This window comes from Antennarius striatus, chromosome 20 (genome assembly GCF_040054535.1).
Source record: "Antennarius striatus isolate MH-2024 chromosome 20, ASM4005453v1, whole genome shotgun sequence".
Lineage (NCBI taxonomy): Eukaryota > Metazoa > Chordata > Actinopteri > Lophiiformes > Antennariidae > Antennarius > Antennarius striatus.
The window spans coordinates 1,564,851-1,582,500 of NC_090795.1; the positions used below are offsets into that span (position 1 = coordinate 1,564,851).

Here is a 17,650-nt window from a genome sequence, read left to right on the forward strand (position 1 = left end):
GATCTTTCTTGCACTTTCCTCCATCAAACAGAATCATTTAATCCCTATTTTTCCACATACGCAGCGAAACACAGATTATTTGCATTAGCAGGCCAAGAGCAGAGTATGTTAATCAATTACATCATAATTACATATATGATTTAATGTTTCCTCGCTCTCACTCTTTGTTTTTAACTCGTTTTCAACTCCAAACATCGATAGTCTACCCGGTTTTGGTCGGACAAAGACTTAAAAAAGACGACGTTCGCTCTTCGTTGTCCGTCGCATCATTAAGGAGCATGAAAAAACAATCGAACCCAACCGACACCGATAGATCCAAAGCCGATATCCCTCCAGACTGCGAACGCCGACTAACTGTCATATTTACTCTCCGCGACTGTCTGATGAAAGCAGGAACAAGACAGTCGGGGAGTCCAATCCTCCACCGACGCTTCTAAAGCAGAAGCTTCAAATTAAATCTACTTCCTGTTTTTAGTCGGAGATGATTGTTGGAAAATGGGGGCTGGGGGGGGGGTAAATTAGTGCCACCAGATTTTTAATGCTCCATTTCTCTGCCAAGTTTGGTCCATTTAGGCCTTGTTAATACCCTGTTGTTTGGCTTGCACGAGTGTCAACCGTTGTTAAACGCAACATCCGCCCAATGGGTCAAGACCATCAACTAATTTGTTCGCGTCTACTAATTAATGAAAATCAAGGGAAATGTCTCAAGAAACTCAACCGCGACCTCTGACCTCGTGTTGTCGCCAATCCTCAAAGACTCCGACTTTTTTTTTTACCTTCGAAGGTCATCAAAACAAGGGATTATGTTTACCTCTGTCTCTATGGCGACTTTATTAAAGACCGGTGGAACAGATGACTGGGATGCGGCCGGCAGTCACATTATCTGGAGTTTAAAGAGATCAGAAGACGCTGAAGTCATCGGCGAAAAAACACTTCAATCTCAAGGAGAAGCTCACTTCTAATTTCATCATAAGCCCAGAGGAGCAACCTGAGAGGGGAGGAAGAGCGTCTTCACTTTCTTTTGTCAACACGCCTCGTGCTTTCATTGCGCGTTCGCTGTCAAACGCTTTTCTTGTTCACAAGCTAATTAGCCAGGGAACCAATTAACGATGTAAAATGAGACTGAACCGGAGCTGCAACTATTTATGGGAGTTTATTCATCGCTCATCTGCTCCGTCCAAGTCGATAGGAAACAACACGTCTGAAAAGGAGGTGTGTTCGATATTCCTACTTGTACATCTGGAGTTACACCCTCCACAAATGAAACCACGGCAATAAAAGACTTAAATGAAGCGAACGGGAACAGATTGCTCTAGATTTGGCTTGATGATGATGATGATGATGATGAGAAAACCTCCTCATCTTCACGTTCCTCTTGCCAGTGAAGGTTACATCCCGGCGCCGCCCAGCAGCTTGACCTTCATCTCCTTTCATCTCCTCATCATCTTTCTTCTTTGTCGTTTCATCCCACAGATCCTGATGATGTCCAGAAAATCCAGGATCATATCTATCAGAATATCACCATGGTAACTAGACCCCCCCCCCCCTCTGGATTGACCCGTGAGGTTAGAGTACCGCCCATCTGAGCTAGGGTTCATGCTGAGGCGGCTAACAAACAAACTCCGTTGTGATTCTGGGTGCGTTTGATTCGTGTTGTTGGTGAAATATTTATCGGTTTGATGCTGAACCGGGTGGCGGCGGAGCGTCAAAGGTGCGCTTGATGGGGGAGTAACGAGGTGGAGAGACGAGCGGGGTGATGATGGGGGCCTCGGCTTCACAGATGTAATTAGTGAAGAGGGGGGAGGGGTGCGTTTGATTAAATCTGTTCCGTCTTCACTCAAGAGGACTTAATCACTTTTTTTGCGGAGGTGCTTGATTGTCTTATTATTGCCACATTTCGCCCAATCAGCTCCTTCGTCCCGATTGATTCTTAAGCGTCAGCGTAACGCCGCCGTGATGGAGTGGACGCCTAAGGACCATACATCAAGTCCCGGTAATGAGGGGCAGGACCAAGATGTGCGGTTGATGCACATCACGGAGGTCCGCCCTAATCGTTGTCCTCTATTTTGACATCTGGGGAGGGACAGGATGGACCCCCCCCCCAGCAGGATGGTTGACTTCTTGATGTACAGTAATGAGATTATTAAACTCCCAGAAGCGGCGTAAGTTTACGTAACTTATACATAAGTTACGTAAACAATGATAAAGAATGAAAAACGCAAAGGTCACGAGAACACACGAGATACGTCTTTACTCCACCAACGAGAACGAGATGCGGTCTCACTGATGTCTTATCCATCCACCAACACGTGGTAAAGAACGAGATATGGTCTCACTGATGTTGTATCCATCCACCGACACATGGTAAAGAACGAGATACGGTCTCACTGATGTTGTACCCATTCACCGACACATGGTAAAGAACGAGATACGGTCTCACTGATGTCATATCCATTCACCGACACGTGGTAAAGAATGAGATACGGTCTCGCTGATGTCGTGTCCATCCACCAACACGTGGTAAAGAACGAGAGCGACGACTTTTTCCACAAATAACTGGTATCTCGAGGTTCTACCTTGCTGTTACTTGATGAACTAGTGTTCTGATTGGATTATGTGTCACGATACATAAACACCTACATTATGCCAATGCTATGCTAACTGCTTGCAACTGGTTGCGCCCAAAGCAGAACCAAAACAGGTCAATAGTATCAGATAAACAAGGCAAACAAGTTACGATGTTGGTCTTTGTAGTTTCTCTAAAAATGTATAAATCTGTTTTTTTGTATATTCATTTTTTATTGGAAATAAACAAATATTCACTTCCAGACATTCTTTGATGCATCTTGATTATTATGATTATTTCCATCACTGAATGATTAGCACTTAATAAAGTGTTCTATAAAGTCCTACATGACAAATAAAAGCAACAGATGACGACTTTAACGCGCCTGGAGGTTGTTGATGTGTGTTTATAATCCTTCATAAATGTTGATGCTCTTCTCTTAGTCAGCAAAAAAAGTCAAAAAAAAGTTTGCTTTAATCTGCACCCGTATCCGACCAGCTGTCTTTCCTTGTTGTTTTATGTAACACTCGAACGCGTTGTTTCGCTGACGACGTCCCGTCGTACACACGCTGGCTCCTGGCTGTGGTTGAGTGTGGGTGAAAAAGCAATTTTATGTAAAAACCTGCTTTTGCTTTTCTTCCCCTCTTCCCACCGCTGAGCTGTTACTGGACTCACAACAAGACGGAGTCTGTCACGGAGCGATCCCTTTTTTTTTTTTTTAGACGTATGAATAAAACATTTGGGCACCTTTCTCGGAGGGCGATACGCGAACACATGATGAAACAAGGAAGGGGGGGATTCCTCCTGGCCCCGGGTTGAGGTGTCCCATTCTGTAAAATCTCAATTATTTACTGCATATTTTAGCGGCGGCTCTCGGATCCATTCCAGGACTTCTGTGCGAGGATATAATTCTTTTTATCAAACGGCTGCAGCTGCTTCCAGTGAAGTTGGGTGCAGACGCGTCTCTGCCATTCACGCGCCGTCAGACTTCGCGGATTTGCATCGCCTTCTAAAAATTACCATCCCGGTCTGTAACCTGCCCCCGCTGCTTCAAAGCGCCACGCCGAGCTGATTGACGCCGGGACATTCACACCTCCCCGTTGGGAGACTGGGGTTGTCTACCCACCACCACCACCAACACCACTCAACCTCCAGCCCCCCACTCCTGAGACCGTGCATCTCGCTTCTGCACCAAGCTGTCATTTCCAAAATGCGTCAGCCTCACAAAAAGGTGTCACAAGGGATTATGGGATACCTCAGGGGGATTAAAAATGTTCTTGACAGACTGGCCGCTGCGCTTATTCACCCTCAAGTCAAGGCAGTCGTTGTGACTTCCTTTATGGACGTCACGGCCCTGCATACTTCTCTTAGTTTAATTACTTACAGTATTTTCTGCACTATAAGGCGCACTGGACTATAAGGCGCACCTTCAATGAACGGCCTTGAGAAAATTAAACAAGAAGAAGATAATGAAGATAATGAAGAAGACTCTATCACTCCTCTTCCTCCATCTTCTTTTACGCTCCTGTCTTGGTCTCATTAAGGGTCATCCTGTCTCTCCATCCATTGCACTCCAGTCCCAGCCCACGTAATTGAATGTTCATTTTTTATTTTTGTAACTAACCATCAGGAGACCTCATCTCTTTAAACCGGCATGTCAAATTGATTCCTTAATAGTGTTTATGTTTCCTCCCTGTGCTTTATTATCATGCAGGATTAGCTGCTTGTGTTTGTTTTGCTTTCATCAGCGCCACACACACACACACACACACACACACACACACACACACACACACACACACACACACACACACACACGACAACACCTTTAAGGTAGGGGTAGAACCAGTTAGCCAACCAGCCTTCGACCCGAGCGATCAGGAACTTCAACTTCTACATCTTCATGAACTAACGCTAAGATGCTGAGCTAACTGCTTCATTCATGCATCAAATACTGTCAACAAATACATGCTTCACCCATAAACCACCATTCTTTCCTGGCATGTCTGATTAAAACCCGTCTCTTTCATTGACGTTTTACCCCTTTCGCCTTTATTTTTCCCAAGCTTGTCACCCCCCCACCACCACCACCACCACCACCTTCTTTATTTTTCCACTTCAAATGGCACTGTTGTGGAAATACAGACATATGTGCAGTCGGAGGAGCGTTCCCTTTTCTTTTCGGAGTGGCTGAGGGGATTAGTCTGTGCCTGAGTGTCTGGAATAATGATCACTGCAGCAGAGAAACACATTTCAGAAGATAAGGGCAGGCAATCTGCAAGCAGAGGACTTAACCAGCTCCCTGTGGCTTATTGTGGAGCTAACAGGAAAGTCACCACCGACAAACAGACCATCCCATACACCATTGCACAAGCAGGGAGGATAAACTGAAAGAGGAAGTCCGATACGGAGGGTTTTCCAAACGCAAGTCGACCAGGCCTGCAATAGCGCGGTTGGAGGTTCATTTCCCGCAGAAAGTCCAAAGATAGGGTAGCAAAAAGGGGCGGTTCTCGCTTTAAAACCCCCCCAAAAACCCTGCAGAAGGAGCGTCGCTCCCGCTGAGAAGGCGCTCCTTAGCAACACGGAATAAAACATTTTTTATTTTTGGACATCGTCATGAGAGGAATTCGACCGGACGCAGGAGATGACAGGAATAAACACACCTTCATAAAAATAAAAAAAACAACAACAACAAAAAAACAAAACGCGAGCACGAATTTCCACATCAGAAGGAAATAAAAAAAAGTGTGTAGAAGTGGAAATCTACCTCAGCAGAACAGCTTGCTCCCGTTTCGCAATAAATAACAGGAAAAGATGGAAAATGCAAGTAAGCTGCTGAAAGTCCTCCGGGATGAAAAGATTTATTTTTACACTTGCAAGTCAGTTCATTTGAAATCCTACCTTTCCCACATACTGCGCGTCTGGTCCCATGTGTTCTTCTAAAACAAAAAACTGGTTCCAGATCCAGCCGCGCTTTGGCCTGTGGTGCACCTCCGTCTCCCCGTTGGCCAGTTTGGTCTGGTTCCTGGAGGGCGATTTGGCGGGAAGGTGGTGGCTGGCCCCGTGGGACCTCTGGATGAAGCAGAGGCAGACCAGGATGGGACAGAGGCAGGAGGTGGTGGATATCCTCATGGTGGCGTGCGCTTTTGTAAAGTTATCCCCGCGATCCAAAGTGGTACGATCCTCCTCCCGCCGCCGCCGCTGCAGCCGCCGGCCCCCCAGCAGCCGCCACCACTAGCCACCGCTGCAGTCGTCCGGCAAAAAGAGGAATCTAAATCCAAACTAGGGAAATAGCGATCCCGGTAGATCCCGTAAGATTCATGGCCCCCAAAAATGCCGGAAGTTTCACCAAAGGAGGGAAGAAAAAGGAACAAGACGTTTTTTTTTACATTCTGGAATATCCTGGGGTGGGAGACGCGGCGCAAACGGACGTGGACTTCTGGGTAGTTCTACCAGGAGCGAAGGTTAATCCCGGAAGCCATTCTGGATTTCCTGAGAGAGACAGAGGGAGACAGATAGGAAGAGATTAATTTGATGGATATTAGAAGCTAAATGTTCGCTAATTCCCTCCAATTAAATTGCATTTCAAGAATCTTCACAGACGAAGACACGCTGGTTGGAACTGGTTGACTTTGATAAAGAGGAAGTAAGAAATGTGTGTCTTCCCCACTGTGTAGGAAATAGGAACACATTTAGTTATTAAAAGGTTGTCCGTGTCTGAAGGGTCAGACCGATACTGTCCTCAAAAGATGAGCTGGCTTTATTAAAAAAAACAAACCCAAATAATGGTTTTGATCGGATGCGTTGAGACAACCGGAGCACGCTGCTGGGGCTTAATGTACGCCTCAGCGTAGTGAATAACAAGTGTAGAAGAAAGAAACACATTCACTGTGATAACGGGAGGCATGGAGCCACTCAGACGAGGCAGAGGGTAATTTTTAGACGGCAGCGAAATGGAAAACAGAAGGAAACTGTCAGAATCGACTATCGTAGAGGGCACTAAACCGCGAGGGGCCACCGAATCCGCCAAATAAATGTACGCTTTTTGAAAAGGAGCCGCCGTTAGCTTCAGGTGGATTTCAAAAGTTGGGTGTTAAGGAAGAGGTGTAGGATGAGGTGATTTCAGATGTTCAATTAGGTCGAAAACTCAATGAGATATGAGGCAAGACAAGACGAGGCAACGGCAAAGGCCGTCATTTCGAACGACCCGGACTTGACCCGGACTTAGCAAACTATGGTGAGCTCAAAGGTAACCATTCGCTTTCAGACCAACTGGAAAAAGTACAAACACTTCAACTGTTTGTCTCCCAGGCAGCAAAAGAACCGCTGCTTACTTTTAAAACCACCAACAGATGACTCTGCAATAGAGGTAAGATCGGGCCTGCGGGTAATAAAGCCCGACCCGACCCGGATGTAATTCTTGACATTTTCAGCCCGAATTCGGGCAGGGTTGGGCTTGGACTCAGGCTTAAGATCTTACCTCTAGTCCCGAGCCTAGAGGTAAGATCTTAAGCCCAAGCCCGAGTTAAAAAAAAATCCAGCCCGACCCTACCTGAACGTAATTATTGACATTTTCGGGTTGGGTCGGGCTTGGACTCGGGCTTAAGATCTTACCTCTACTCTGCAAAGGGTTTCCTGCCTCAGAACTTTGATATGTCCAATCAAATCACCCCAACACCAACATTTTAGATACCTCGATCACTAGTTGAGACTTTAAAAGTCTGGTCTCCCCAATGTTTTAGCCAATTAGCCAAAAACGCTCTTAAACTTTGCAAACCGACTCGTAAAAAAGAGGCAAGTTGACGTTGAACATGAGCACAAAGACGTCCAGGCCCTTGTTGTAACTACTTCTGATCAGAAGTACCAGAGTTGTGCAGTAAAATAGCAGCTTTGTGGGGATTATTAGGATGACAAACATGTGCGTTTGATGTTTAAAAGGCTCTTAGAGTTGACAGACTTCAGTTTCTTCTGCATGTTCGAACGAGGCATTAATACAACTCATGACTGTCACATAGTTCGAAGGATAATCGCTGATAGTGTTTGTAAATATACCTATTTTCATACGTACGGATTAAGATGCGCTCGCAAAACCGCCGGCTAATCCCCATGTTTCACATATCTCTACATGCAAATTACGCCGCTCGACGGTGTTTGTTGGTGATTTTTGCTAATGTTTGCAGGAGCTAATACCTGCTGCAAAAAAAAAAAAAAAAATTCAGAATCTCGGATTAAAGCATCCAAGGATAAATTGTCAGGCGGGAGCTAAACACGTGTAATCTGGGAAAGATTCTCATCTGCATAGGTAGAGCTACTCCCAAATCCGGCTTGGGCTTTTTCTCTTCGACCGACGCCGGTTCTTTCAAAAGAGATATTTTTCTTTTCCGAGTTAATAACATCAATATGATTGAAATTTGCGCAGTGGAAGCCTCAGACGTAGACGGCGGCGGCGCTACCTGAGTGAGTCACGCCGCCTCAGAATGAGAATCTTCTCCGGCGGTTTCACTTTCGCCTCCTGGGGCTGGCTTCAATCAGTCGCCTAATTGTCTGATAATCACGCTGATTCCAAGCAAAACACATTCCGGGAAGCAGCGAATCAAAAGGCATCTGGCTCTGTCAATGGAAATCATTTACCCCCCATATTTCTTTGCGATAATAAGAATATTGTGTAAGGGTGGGAATGCTGGTACGGTATGTGTGCGGAGTGTTGTAAATGATGATTTACGCACAGCGGCGGTCAATTCAAGAGGGATGTAGATGTTTTTGCATATAATAGAAGTAAATTTCTTTATTTCCTGAGTAACTTGTTCCACAATAATCAGGAACAATAAGGCTTTATTTCGGGTCAACCAATGATTGCTTCGCAAACAACAGGGATCTGACTTCTATGGAGAGCTGCTAGAATGAAAACATAAGAAACAATCATTCAGTCAACATGAAACGACTTCAAAATATGTGTTCCAATTTCCGACGTGCCACGAACGCAGCATGAAACCCAGACGTTTATTAACCAACACGCATGGAACAAATGCATGACGATACCCCCACTCATTTTTTTTCCCCTACATGTTTGCAAGCTGATGTAAAAATACCCGTGCATCCTCAGCGTTAGCTTCTCGCCTCCCTTCCTCCTCCATCTCCGGTTTGGATGCTGAACTTTTTTCATACTCTGTTTTTGCAGGGTTTTCTTGCTGTTAGATAAAGAACACCGCGGCGCCCGTCTCCTGTTTTATTCATGGCAGCGGGAGAACTCAATTGGAGGGAATCAACCTGGTCATGTAAACAATTTAAATCGAGTAAGACCTTTGCGGTGGAACAGCCACCGGTCCTTGGAATAAAGGCGCTGATGGCGCTGCAGGAGGATGCGTTTGAAAAGGAAGAAAGATGAAATTGAGGAAGAGGAAGAGGAGGAAGACTCTGGTTGGAGAAAAGGAAGGGAGGATTGGCTCCTGTCACCTGCTGCTAATGGCTAATGTTAGCGCTCCTGCTGAGAGCTCATCCAATCGTTCAGTTTCAGAGCGTCAGCTCCCGACTGATGAAGACTCCAGCAGGTCAGGACACCAAGAGGAACAAAAAAAAAAAAGGCCACCTGTGACCTTTAACCTCTACCGAACAAACACAAACAGGACCCGCCTGTGACGGCGACGATTCGCTGAGTCCAAATGAACGCGCATTCGCGGAGGTTCACGAGTCGACAACCGCAAGGTTTCACCTGCAATCTTCAGGCTGTTGCTACGTTCACGAGTGTAAAATCCGTCAGGTAGTTTCTGATTAATCCTGCTGATATCAAATGTTAGCGACGGTGGAAACTTGACCTCCTGATCCCAAGAACCGAGAGATTAAACACGCGAAAAAAAATTCGGGAAACAAATCCCACTCCAAGCACAAAAAGAATATTTGTATTTTTGACATTCTCATTAAGGTCAGAACAGAACCACACAAGTCAGACTCTTGTGTTCAGTAATTACAGTATTTTCCGCACTATAAGGTGCTCCGATCTTTTTCTCCAACAGTGCACTTTATAATCCAGAGCGCGTTATACAAGCAAACCTTGGTTTTTGAACGCTTTAGACATCGAACAAATTGGAATTCAAACAAAAATTTTTGAATTTTTTTGTCTTGGAAGTCGAACAAAAATTTGGAAGTCGAACGCAAAACAAACACCAAAAGACGTCCAAAAGACGACAGTAACTCGTACCTTAGGATAACCTGATTACGTTTCTTTCTGGTGTTTGCTTCTTTCTTTTACATTTCTTTGATATGTTTCATTACTATACAATTTGATAGATAAATGACATTATGAAACAACATATGTTGAAAAAAGGTAGTTTTCTAGCGTCTTGGAACGGATTAAGATCATTTACATTATTTGTAATGGCAAACATGTATTTGGAATTTGAACAAATCGCTATTCGAACAACCTTCAGGAACAAATTGTTCATACAGGAAACCGAGGTTTGCCTGTATGTGAAAACTGTTTTAAAATAGTCCATTCATTGAAAGTGTGCATTATAGTGCGTACTATGAAGTGGTCTGGTATTTCGACTCAAATGGAATTTGTTCCATTACCAGCACGACAAATGGACCATTCTCTGACTTTTCCACTGTCGAGATCCAAAGAAGACCTCCGATCAGAAATTCTGAAACTAAATCAGACTTGACAAAGTCCGAATTACCTGGATGATCTACAACAGGAGGGGGCGATTGTAGCCAGAGGTATTCTGGATCGGGGTTCGTCGGATACGTAACTTCAGCTGATTTTCAGGGATAATAAAGTTTGGAACGTCATCAGTTTGGGCCCTTTTTGCGTTGGCAGCTTCCTCTTCTGGCGTCGCTCCTTCCTGATGTGACGGCGGTCCGACTGGAGCAGGTGCCAAAGGTGTCGCCAGAGCGTCGACAACAAACCCGATTCCCTAACCTCAAGCCTCCGAGCTGGAAATTAATTGCGCTAATCTTCATAAATTTCATTTCCTGTTTGCACCTACTGTTAATCAACAAACACTCAACATCATTTTTTTGGAACCTGATTGCTGATATTTCCATCTCGGCACGCACGCCGACACCTGCAACACCTGAGAGGACGGTCACCAGAAATCCGTCCCGCGCCCGTCGGATAATCACAGAGATAAAAAAAAAATTCCCACGACCCGTCTTCTCGTCAAACCGAGATCTGAGGAATCCGAAAATCTTTTTCTTTTTCTCGTCTGAAAGCGGCGGCGAGAATTTATCGGTTCTACCGACGGCGGCAGCTGTCTGAGCAAATGAAGGTGCGAGCTTTGAAAAACTTCACGGCTGTCAAACGCGCCCGGCGACGGTTAGCGTGTAAACAGTCGGGGAAATACTGAACTACACTCCAACTACAATCCTAGATCTGATAAAAGAATAACTCCTGCACTTATTTTCTCACTTCTGTGCACAGATGAAGAAGAAAAAAAGCCTCTAAGCCGACATTTCAATCTTCTTTCTCATACTTGAAGGTAATTAAAAGCAATAAGCAGCAGGCTTTTAAACACAGATTAGGCCAGACCATAATTAGGCCCATTGCGGTAATGAGTCTTGTGGGCAGACTGGTGTGTCAGTCACCTACTCCCACCATGTCTCGCAAAGCCAACAGCGACATGTCTTTCCGCTTCGCCATCTCAATACCATCTGTCCCAGACGCTCGGCTTCATCTATCTCCTACCCACAATGCACCGCTCTTTCACACAAGCCCGCCAAAGCTAAGGTTGCAGAGACGAGGTTCCACCAAATTCCGCAACTTGGAGGTGACTCCACGCCGCTACGTGTTTGGATGTTTAATGAGAGTTGGTGGAAAGAGGGGCGACGCCCCATCTGCTGCGTGGTTAATCGCTGGAGTCTCGCGCTGTAATCGTATCGCCGTGGCGCCAGGATGGGGCCGACAGCACCCATCTGCCGGAACCCCCGCCAGGAGAAACACAGTTCTTCAACTCGCATCATCGTCATCATCAGCAGCAGAAGCAACGGCGCTCGACACGCCGCGTCGCCGCCGCGTGAAGCCGATCAGGACGGGAGAGAACAACCTAAAGAAACACATGGTTTACTTTGTTTATGATGACGTTTTTGGTAAAAGCAGTAAATCTTTGTTTTTGGAGGATTACAGTATTTTTCGCTCTATAATGCGCACTGGATTATAAAATACATCTGAGAACTCATCTTCAATGAATGATCCATTTTAAAACTTTTTTCACAGATAGAAGTTTTCTTATTTCACTAAAAAATTGCCCAGATGGTCAAATATGAAAAAAAAGTACTCAAAATTTTGATTATTTGCAAACTTTTTCCCGAATTATGATTTAATTTTACTTAAATGGCCAAAAAAACCATGGTTTTAGCCCATTATATCACTATAGATTTAATGTTAGCTTAGCATAGGCTAGCTTGTCATTAGGATGTTGAACGCAACAAGAGGAATCTTTATTTGTATAACTGTTTGACCTTATGGAATCATCTATAGTGGTCATAAGAAAGACCTCTGACAACGCAATGCATGTTGTTTTAGCTAACTTAGCTGATGCTAATACATTATTAATATTGTTAATATTACATTATTAATATTAATATCATTATTATGTAATATTAATACATAATAATGCAGTATTTATTATGTAACGCCTGAGCAGTAGATATGTGCAATTTCCTCCGGGATTAATAAAGTATATACGTATCTAAAACATCCCAATCGTCTGGGGAAACCAGAACAAAAATTGGAAGAAAAATTATTTTGTGTTCAAAATTTGTGCAGCTGTATACTGTAAGCCCCACCCCATCCCAACCCCCCAAAAACAAAAAACAAAAAACAAAAAAAAAGCTTTAGCTTTGGAATTAGCTTTAGCATCTGATGGATTCATTCAGTTTCAGGTAGGATTTTTAAAAAAAACAAAAAAAACAAACAAAGCAGAAAGTCGTTAAATTTAATGAGCTGAAAACAATCATATTAGTTTGATAAACGACATCGGTCGTTAATCATCGTTGAAATAGATCATCTACTTCCTGTCTGGCGCCTCATCGGCGCGCCGACCAATCGTTTCCGACGATCCCAGGTGGCGGGAAATGTATTCACACCCCCTGCAGCGCTCGGCTCGCGTGCGAAAAGTCGAACTTCGGGTTAACATGCCTCGAACACACACACACACACACACACACACACACACACACACACACACACACACACACACACACACACACACACAATGCAGGTGGGCTTTCCACCAAGGTGAGGGCATCTGCCCTCAGTCTGAGGCTACACACATTAGCATTTCACACACAGATAAGCCTGCTTTCTCGCTGCTGGCTAGTTTTCCCCCTCGTGAGAGGACGACGTGCGAGAGATTTTCGGAGGCGGGGCTTCACAGATGCTCGCCACATTGCTTTTCCAGTGCCAACGGAGACTTGATGGGGGGGGGGTGTTGTAGGAGCAGCAGCAGACAAATATGTCACCTCATCTTCCAAATAACGAACGAGCTGGTGGCTGCAGAGACGGAGGTGGAGAGGAAGCGTTTGCATATGTTGTGTGGGATGATGGGACAATGGTGGCTTCATGCTGAATTCCCCCGGTTTTTGTTTTTTTTTGCAACGTTACAAAAATTCTGAGAAATGAATCAATAAGAAAAAGCACAAAAAAAAAGGAGGAATCACGACGTTCCTGTAAAGCACCGACGGGCTTCTCTTTCCTTTCCTATCTTTCCTTTTATTCCGTCAGCGTTGGAGAGATTGTTTTGGGTTGATTTGAAAGATGTCCTCAATTTTCCCGCCGTTAGCCATCATCACGGCGTCCTTCTGGCGTTCATCAGCTGGTTTCATTATTGCCAACTCTGCAGATTTATTATCCCAATTATTTTTCTTATTGCATTGCCCCCCACCCTCCGTCAACGCTCGGGGGTGTTAAAGGTTAAACTTATTTAGACATTAGACATTTATCCTGAATTTGATCCTCAGATGCAACTGGATGCGAAAAGAATAAACTTTATGCTTCTGTCTTTTTCGTAAGTATGCATAATTGAAGGTGATGAGTAAATAACAGAAGTACTCCAGCCAATAGATGATCAATAATAATTAGAAGCAGGATGAAACCCCCACCGGATCAAAGTCACATCTACACACTTTGATAGCAGAGCTAAAAGGGATGAGAAAATCAGCCGTCTGATTGGCCGGCTGACTAAAATAGCGCCATATACCGCAGCCCATTTACCTTTAATGATGAGATTATGGTCCCGCGGTCACGTGACGTCGATCACACGCCTGATAATGGCCGTTAAAAGGACTGTCACACGTTCCAGAGGCTGTCAAAATCCTGCAAATGAGCTGAGAAACTAAAAGCTATTTTAATTTTCTCCTTCGGCATTACAGTGGAGGTGGGCGTGGCTTAAACTGAAGGGGTGTGGCATGAGATGGGACCTGGAAACAGGTGGAGCTTAAACTAGAGGTGGGTGGGATTTAAACTGAAGGTGTTTTGGGTTAATTTTGAGGTGGGAGTGGCTTAAATCGGAGGTGGGAGGAGCTTAAATTGGGCAAGACTGACCACAAATTTGTAATATTATTCTATTATATTCTGGCATAATATTTAATTTAATTTACTTAATGTATATATTTAATTAATTTTTTAAATTAAATTATATTAAATGTTACACTAGAATCGACAGTGGCTGATTGGAGGTAAACGCCCTCTCATCGGGCGGGGGTTCGCATTGACGCGTGAACCGGTTTGGAATGGGGCCGCTGGCGTGGGGCGACCGACTTGTTCGAGCTTCCTGTCGGCGCTCTGGGAGACGCGAGATGTGTTGGCACATCCGCCGACAGGTTGGCATCGGAGCGCGAGCTGCGAAGCCTCGGGGTGAGGACGCCGGCAGATGTCGGTACAGAGCGAACGCTTCAATCGCAACTCTGGAGCCGCTGCGAAGAATATCCGCATACACACACACACACACACACCTGGAGCCAGCTGTTCCCAGGTCAGGTGTTGATTTTAACATGCAGAGGTTTTCCTGCTGATTCCGGTCGTCTTGATAACTCCGACCGACAGCCCCCCCGCCCCCGTGGCTCGGCTCGCCTCTCGCCCCGACTCTGATTTTGCGGCGAAGCTACGTCTGGCTCGCTTTGGCACGGTTCGATTAGCATTCAGATTCTCCGTGTTTCACATGATGCGTGAGAAGAAGTCCGACGGGCGTCACGGTAACCTGGAACCTCATTTCTGTCCTTAAAGATCGGACGAATCTTCGTACGTCGATGATACACTTATATATCTTGTCGTTATCCAAAATTTTGCGTCTGTTTTTTGGAGGAAAATCTCGATATTGAGGCGGGTTGCAGAATATCTAACGGTGCATTCGGCACAGTCATTAAGTAAAAGTGTTAATTACACACCAATAGCTGTGGGGGAGGGGCCTGGTTAATACCAGGTCAGATTAACCCCCCCCCCCCCCCCCATTTCCCGCCGCTTCTAAGCTGAAACTAAAACACAGACAGGATTTCAGGCGCAAACATTACATAATGACGCCGTCCTTTAAAGCTCTGTGCAAACATCCACAACTGTGACACCCCCCAACACACACACACACACCCCAGGACATTAACTATTCATGTCGCGCTTTGGCAATCAAACGCCTCTGCTGTCACGCTTCGCCCTGAAATTATCCCCACACAAAAGTGACCGAGTGTCGCCGGCTGGCGGGGGGGGTTTATCCTCGCCCCGCTGCAGCTTTTTGCATCCCTTTTCCCAGCTGCAGCACATTTTGGATCCTCAGCGTGATGCACCGCTTTGTGATGCTAGCAGATATTTTTGCAGACGGCTCTGCAGAGGCATCCCAAACAGAAAAACCGTCGCCGGACACGCGTCCTCACGCCAGGTGCGAGCAGACGGACTCCGTGTGATTCGATCACGCGGCGCCGATGCTAACGTCGCTCCTCGGAGCTGTCGTGCAACGGTTCTCGTTGCAGACGGCGAATCGGCAGAGGAAAACCCTGGAGAGCAATAAAGTCGGCTCCATGCAGACCATCCTGTGTTCCTCTGGAAGGAGCGGAGGTCTGGGTGAAGGAAAGGAAACGCCGGATGACACGTGCGCCCAAGGGGTGGAGTTAAAAACGCGGGACGGATTCCTCCTCCCTTCCTTCACACCAAGGTGTTCTCATTTTGTCATTGATTAGCCGATCGGGCCTCACAGACACGCCCACCCAGCTGACAAGGTGATGAGGAACACCTTCGTCCTGTTATCACGCTTCTCCTCATTGGCTGGTGTGTGTGTGTGTGTGTGTGTGTGTGTGTGTGTGTGTGTGTGTGTGTGTGTGTGGCCTCTATTTAAGCCTCCAGAACCACATTTGTGTAACTTCTGCTGATGGTCGTCAGTCATGTTTGGGTCGCCTGTTAAAACACGTTTTAATGACAAATCGAGAATGGAGCGCCCCCATGGAACAACAATACTATTTCTGGTGTCTTATAATTTTGTTTTTTTTAAATAAAAAAACCCAAAAATTGTACAAAATAATTTACAAAATAATTCACGTTTACATGGAATAATTTCGATTTAGAACTTTATTGATAACTAAATGAAATTATTAATATTAATAATGTATTATGTATTATTGTCATTATCATTATTATTAGCATCAGCTAAGTTAGTTAAAACGACCATCGCGATTCTACGCTGTTTTTACATTTTTTCACTAGTCATTCAGTTTTAAACGATAATAATGGATATAATAGATTTGGGGAAATGTTGGAAAAGTTTCTCCCAGCTGACTGGCATCATTTGAATATTAAAACTGGATTTTGAGGCTGGGGGGGGGGGGGGGGGGGGGCTTGGGTTTGGCAAATGTTTGGCGTTTGGTTGTCGTCGGGTACCGATAATCGTTTTTCAACACGCTGCACTTTCAGGAATAATGGATCGCTGCGTCTTTCTGTTTTCCTTGGAAAGACGAGGGCTTCATCGACAGAACGATCCGCACCTTTTCAAAGCTGTAACTCGCACATGTGAGAAAAACAAGCCCCCGCCTTCAGCGTGGCGCGTCGGAGTGAACGACACCTTTGTTTGCTTTCTGTGAAGAGACTGTTAATTTCGCGGTGGAAAGCGTGATTCGTTTTCCTTGAAGTTGCTGTTGGAGCAATAATCCACTGTTCTTTGTTTCCTCTGGTCTGCAGGTTCTACGACAGGAAACACAATGCGAACCGTCTGATTTACGAGTTTCTTGTCCCACATTCACAAAGTTGTGAATATCTTCACCTCCAACCTGTTATCATCCCTAAAGTGACACTTTAAATAATTCGGAGTCTGTTTAGATTAAAAAAACCGTCATGACGGCTCGTATCTCAAGTAACTTGTATGTCGAGCAGCTTGTATCTCGTTGTAAAGGCTAAGTTACGTAAAAGATGAACGTTACACGTTGCTGCTTAGCAACAAATGACCCTAAACGGCGCTCAGAGACAACAAACTTCCCAGGCAGCTCAGTTTCCCCCCCTGAAGAACTAATTTCTTTTCAATTTGCGCCCCCCAGTCCACTCTCCCTGTGGTACACCTTCCTCATCGTGTGCAGCTCTTCTTTGCCTTATCTCCCTGAGGAACACCTCAAGCAGGCAGTGACCCATGGAAGTGGTTTCCACCACCAAAGCCTCTAATACATTTATCTGCTGGGGGCGATACCCCCGCCTCACCAAACTGAATGAATCCAAACCTATGAGTCACAGCGCTAACAGGCAAACCAGGCAAACCAGGCAAGCTAGGGGGCATTTGCATGAACTCTGACCAGACTTGGAAAAAAAGAGTTTTCCGACCACAAAGGGATCAAAATCATCCTTTTTCAAAATGAAAATGTAGAAAGTATATACGTACATTAATTACAGATTGCAACGAGTTGCTGCTAATTGCACAAATGTTCACACCAGCGACGCAACACAACACTTGAGGGTTGGAGTTCATGCAGCTGGCGTCACACCCCTGTGCTTCCAGTGATTATCCAACAGATTCCTTTATGAGCCCATCCTGATGCATTTCACACAGATACTCACACCAGGTATCTGTGAGTAAAACAAAGTTGTCGTCTCCAGCGAGATTAATAACGCTGTAATTAGTTCAATGC

The 17,650-nt window shown here is 45.2% G+C and overlaps 1 protein-coding gene across 4 annotated transcripts in view; it reads right to left on the reverse strand.

Annotated features, from left to right (window-relative positions):
• Positions 1-17,650, reverse strand: part of LOC137614160 (cadherin-18) — a 68,681-nt gene that overhangs the window by 37,198 nt on the left and 13,833 nt on the right. For 3 of the 4 annotated variants that reach the window (XM_068343761.1, XM_068343762.1, XM_068343764.1), the window contains exon 2: positions 5,468-6,058. In XM_068343761.1, coding sequence (XP_068199862.1) covers positions 5,468-5,698 — 231 coding nt within the window. In that variant the 5' untranslated portion in view covers positions 5,699-6,058. Of the gene's footprint in view, positions 1-5,467; positions 6,059-10,239; positions 10,346-17,650 lie in introns of those variants that run through there. The other variant, XM_068343763.1, reaches the window with a different exon arrangement.